At 47.8% G+C, this 4,843-nt stretch overlaps 1 protein-coding gene across 1 annotated transcript; it reads right to left on the bottom strand.

Annotated features, from left to right (window-relative positions):
- Positions 1-3,185: 3,185 nt before the first annotated feature.
- On the bottom strand, positions 3,186-4,483 carry LOC102255636 (SPRY domain-containing SOCS box protein 3-like; the record flags this gene model as incomplete). The annotated part of the gene is made up of 3 exons (XM_014548910.1): positions 3,186-3,980; positions 4,239-4,364; positions 4,447-4,483. Coding segments are annotated over 3 exons (504 nt in total), but the record flags the coding sequence as incomplete, so codon positions are not given.
- Positions 4,484-4,843: the final 360 nt, after the last annotated feature.

The following is a 4,843-nucleotide window of genomic DNA, read 5'->3' on the forward strand; positions in this document are numbered from 1 at the left end:
GAATGAAGGACATGGAGGCTGCGTTCAGTTGATCAGCATAGCAAGGTTCTCCCGCCAGATTCTGTTGCCATGTTCTCTCACTAGGTTCTCCAGCCAGGTTCGGTAGCCAGGTTCCAGCCAGGTTCTATCCAGGTTCTATCCAGGCTCTCCGGCAGTTGGTCTGGTCCAGATGCAGGGGGCCGGCGTTCCTAACCTGAGAGCTCAGTCACATCTCAATTGGGAGGTATTGACCATTCTTCTGTTGTCTGGCAGAGAGAGGAGCATGGAGCGGCATCGCTTGCCAGACTGACAAGAGGATGTGCCTTTGTGGCTGTCTCAACAGGTGAGCACCAGGCTGGTCAGGACCCACACTTGTAAAGCCTGTACTCCATTTGCAGCAGTCCAGGTAGCTATCAATGAATTATGTCAATGCACACATGTTTATCTCAAACAGGGCAAGGGGCTACATGTGGTTATCTAGGGAGAGTACATCACTCACTCAAATGGTTATTTTGACAAGTCACTCTGAGTTATTTACTGACGTTCAAATCCTTATCTATGAGGGACACATGCTTCAGGGCAGTGGGGAATGTGTTCTTACTACCATGCTTTAAGTTTCAAGGAAAGTTAATTTAAACATTTTAAAACCTTCTTAGACATTTTTCAGGCATCCTCAAAGCATTTTTAAACATTTGTATATATTACTACAACAGGTATATATTTGCAACAAACCTGCTTCTATATCTGTCTGTGTTGTCACCTAATTGATTCCCTCAATTGTTCTTGCCCAGCAATAGACTTGAACTTTATTTCTGTGTGTTCTTTCTCTATTTCAATGCTGAACTTTCTCTGTTTCTATGTGTCAGTACACCTTATTGTTGCAGGCCCTCCCTTGGTTTCCCATTCCTCCCACGTTGAGTCCAGAAACATTTTATTATTTCTGCATGGTTGGTTCCTGTGATTAGGCTGGTTTAAACTGCCATGTCTGCCTCTGCCAATGTTTTCCACTGTACCCCTGCCTTTGTTTTCCACTGTACCCCTGCCCTATCTGCCTGTGTTTCAAGCTAACTTCTCTCAGTACACATCTTTTCTCTGAATCATCAATTTAGCCCCTTCCTGATTTTCTTTTTCGTCAGAATTAAGCAAAGACATAAAGGCTCAAACATACAGCCCTCCCATTTCCCCAACCTCTGACAAAACAATTCAAAGTGTAATATTTTAAAGACCCATTTAATGGCCACTTTTCCCCAGAATCTAAAGCATACATAGGCCAAGCAGTATTGTAGTAACACCATTTTTCTTTTTCTTTTTTCCATTGGCAGATAAATAGCCCAATCCCCCAAGATCCATCCCAATGGAGTATCTTTTGGGATTGAGCCACCAGCACCCACCCTTGAACAATTTAAGCAAGATTATAGACAAAATTACACCAGGCAAAACCACACTAATATACAATATTTACAAGTGTGCACAGCAGACAACCTTTTGTGGCTTACAATGCACAGACAGACAGAATAACCAGACTCCAATGCGTAAGTGGGGCAGTGTCTCAACCTTAAGCAGATCAGGCTCAAGTGCATAGACTAGGCAAGGACCTTGAGAGGCCACTTGCAACCAGGAGCTGATCAGGCTCACCCCAGATGGGGGGCAACAGACAACTGACTTCCCCCATTACAGAGATATAGAATACTTGATTCTACTTAGGTTTTAGATGAGAGCACAGGGATTGCTGAAGCTGTGGCTGGGACTCAAAACAGGAAAATTCCTGGCAGCACTGCAAATAAAAGAGTCCAGGCCTCAGCCTTCGAACCCCCAGTCCAGGCAGGAAGCAGGATCCTTGGTATTCACCCAAGACAACTCCCCCAGTTGTGTCCCATCTTGATTTCCAGAATATATAACCAGACAACCAAGAGGTTAGGACTGTCTGACACTAATTGAGCCAATTAAACAGAGGCAGGGTTGAATCATATATGAGCATTTATTCCAATAATGCTGGCAGTGTGGGAGAGCAGCAGGTTATCCACAAAAATTTGCTCTGCAGCCCCCCATAAACCAGCTGCTTATATTGGGTAGGACAAAGATTACATGGCAAAGTAGGAATTACAGCATGGGGAAGTAGACAATGGGGGCTGGTGTGGAACTCCATTGTTTGGGCAACAAGTTTGTTCATCTTTCCATGTGAAGAGGCAGTTTTTGAATGAGAATGGACCACATTCCAAGGTTGACTCCTTCAGGCATACAACGCCCAGCCAGGTTAGAATGTCCTTTCTTTAATAAAAACAAGGCAATCACAGTTAACAGAGCATCATTAATATTTCTTATAAGTATAGCTAGTCCCCAACATTATATTTTTTCCCTAACATAACCATAAGAAAATTAATTCTAGCAAAAACAAAAACAAATAAAGAAAACAGTGATATTGGAGGAAGTCACCAAGCTTCAGGTGAGGAGCATATTCTAGTAAACAGCTTGGTTTTAGCCTGGAGATGATCTGATTAGAAAATCCAGCCATGCCATGATCTTATTATGAATTACAGAAGCCATGAAATATCAAATTGGTATTGGTTTAATGAACTAAATTTATAGGCATTTATTATGCATCAGTAGAACACTAACACAAATGATGGTATTTTGAATTGGGCTGTTGCCATAACAAAAACCTAAACAATTTGAAAGTTGTTTTGATTTGAAACATGGAGAAAGGCCAGAAGGATTTTCAGGGGCATGAGATTAAGTCCATATTGCCCTAGACCAGGTTTCTCAACCTGTTGGTCGCAACCCCTTTGGGGGTCAAATGACCCTTTCACAGGGGTCGCCTAAGACCATCGAAAAACACATATATAATTATATATTGTTTTTGTGATTAATCACTATGCTTTAATTATGTTCAATTTGTAACAATGAAAATACATCCTGCATATCAGATATTTACATTATGATTCATAACAGTAGCAAAATTACAGTTATGAAGTAGCAATGAAAATAATTTTATGGTTGGGGGTCACCATAACATGAGGAACTGTATTAAAGGGTCGTGGCATTAGGAAGGTTGAGAACCACTGCCCTAGACACAGTGTTAATACAAATATGATATTAAAGGCTACTAGTAAAGGCTCAAAAGGATATGGGAACATACTATTGGAAACTGGAGGAAAGAAAATAATTGCTATGCAGTTGATTTTTTTTGTTTGTTTGGTTTTTTTTTAGGTATAAACTCAGAGTTTATTACGATCGTTTCAGTCTCAGACAGGAGGAACAACTGACAACATGCAAAGCAAGTGAGGACAAACCCAAGGTCCCCGAAGGCTGGCAGCTACAGGAAAGGTGACATCTGATGAGGCCACAGACTACAGCCTCCAGGCCAGCAGACTCAGTCCAGAAGAGCTGGTGTGGCCACTCATAAGAGACTCCAAGGAGAGAAGCAGCCACTGCCATACCCCGCACAGGAAACAGATGGATTCAGTTCTGGTCTCAGGATCCCAGGGCCTGCGGCCTCTGAACTTGCGGCAAGGCCTGACCTAGCCTCTGAGGGCAGGGGGACGGCCCAGACAGACCTTGGCCCAACTCCTCCCTCTCCTGTTACTCTGGAGCATGGCCTGAGGGAAAAGATGGAGAAAATGCTGTCCTCGCCTCAGGAGGCAGTTTTCATTGGAAAATAAGTTAGGTCCTTCGGCAGCGTTTTCTCTGGCAGCGCCGGGTCTCTGGGCTGTTGGGACTGACCGTGGCTTTGGGTGAGGGCATGGGGGACTTGTGGTGGCCACAGCTCATGCTCAGGACCCAGCCCAGCTTGTTTTGTAGCACCTGCTTGAGGCCAGGTGGCAAGGGCAGGCCCTCAAGCGTGTCCCCAGAGTTGGGTCGTAGCTGGCGCAGGCGGTGGCAACACAGGTACTGTAGGGAGGTGGCGCTGGCACAGGAGCGGATGACCTTCATGCTGCTCTTGGCCGCGGTGGAGCACACCATTGGATAGAACTTCCTGTTCTGCAGCTTTGTGGCTGCCACACCTAGAGGGGGCACAGCCTGAATCCTGGGCCAGGAGGGGGCTTAGCCATTCTTTGGACATCCTCCTGAGATAACTAGGGTGGCCCTTGTGCTGTCCCACCCTCTGGAGACCCTGGGACCTCAGGCTTCTTTCTTCAAGGATATCTTTTTGGGAAGCCTTAGGGCCACTCAGCCTGGGCCCGTCTCTGCTTCCTACAGGACCTCAGTAGCAGCCACACCCCACAGGTCTTTGTCTCCCCTGGGATCCTGGACACCCTCACCTATGCACTTCCTGTTCTTAAAGAAGGTCAGTGTCCCATGCCAGGTGTCCAGGTGCACGCCAATGATGGAGCCCTGGCCGAACCGCGAGGAGAAGCTTGTCTTGTCGCCCTTGTGGTGGAGGAGCCCTAGGGGGCAGCAGGAGGCAAGGGGTTAGCCTGATGTCTGGGGCCCCCTCCCAGCATGCCTGCCCTTAGGGGCCCCACATACCTGTGTAGGAGAGGCCCCAGCTGTCCTCATCCTGCCAGAGCCATGGCCCGGTCATCTGCGTCTCGGTGGGCTGCACTCCGGACAAAATGCCATGCTCTGCTGCTCCGCGGGCGCCTGGCCATGGTGGACAGGATCTGAGCCGCTCCTCCGCCACGCGTCGCCAGCGGCCTTGACCCACTTTCCGCTCCAGAGCGAGACGTAAACAATCCCCGCCCCCCGCAACGCATCCCTAGGCTCGCTGCTGGCCAAGAGGCTGCGGAACCGGTCAGGCCTGACTCGGCGTCCTCACTGGCCGCATCCTAAGTGGTCGGGACCAGGCCGCGCGCCCCTGGGAGGAGGGGCGAGTTGGGGGGGCGGCCCTACACTCCACCATTGACACGGAAGTGTGCTATGCAGT

Source organism: Myotis brandtii, unplaced genomic scaffold (assembly GCF_000412655.1).
Source record: "Myotis brandtii unplaced genomic scaffold, ASM41265v1 scaffold527, whole genome shotgun sequence".
Lineage (NCBI taxonomy): Eukaryota > Metazoa > Chordata > Mammalia > Chiroptera > Vespertilionidae > Myotis > Myotis brandtii.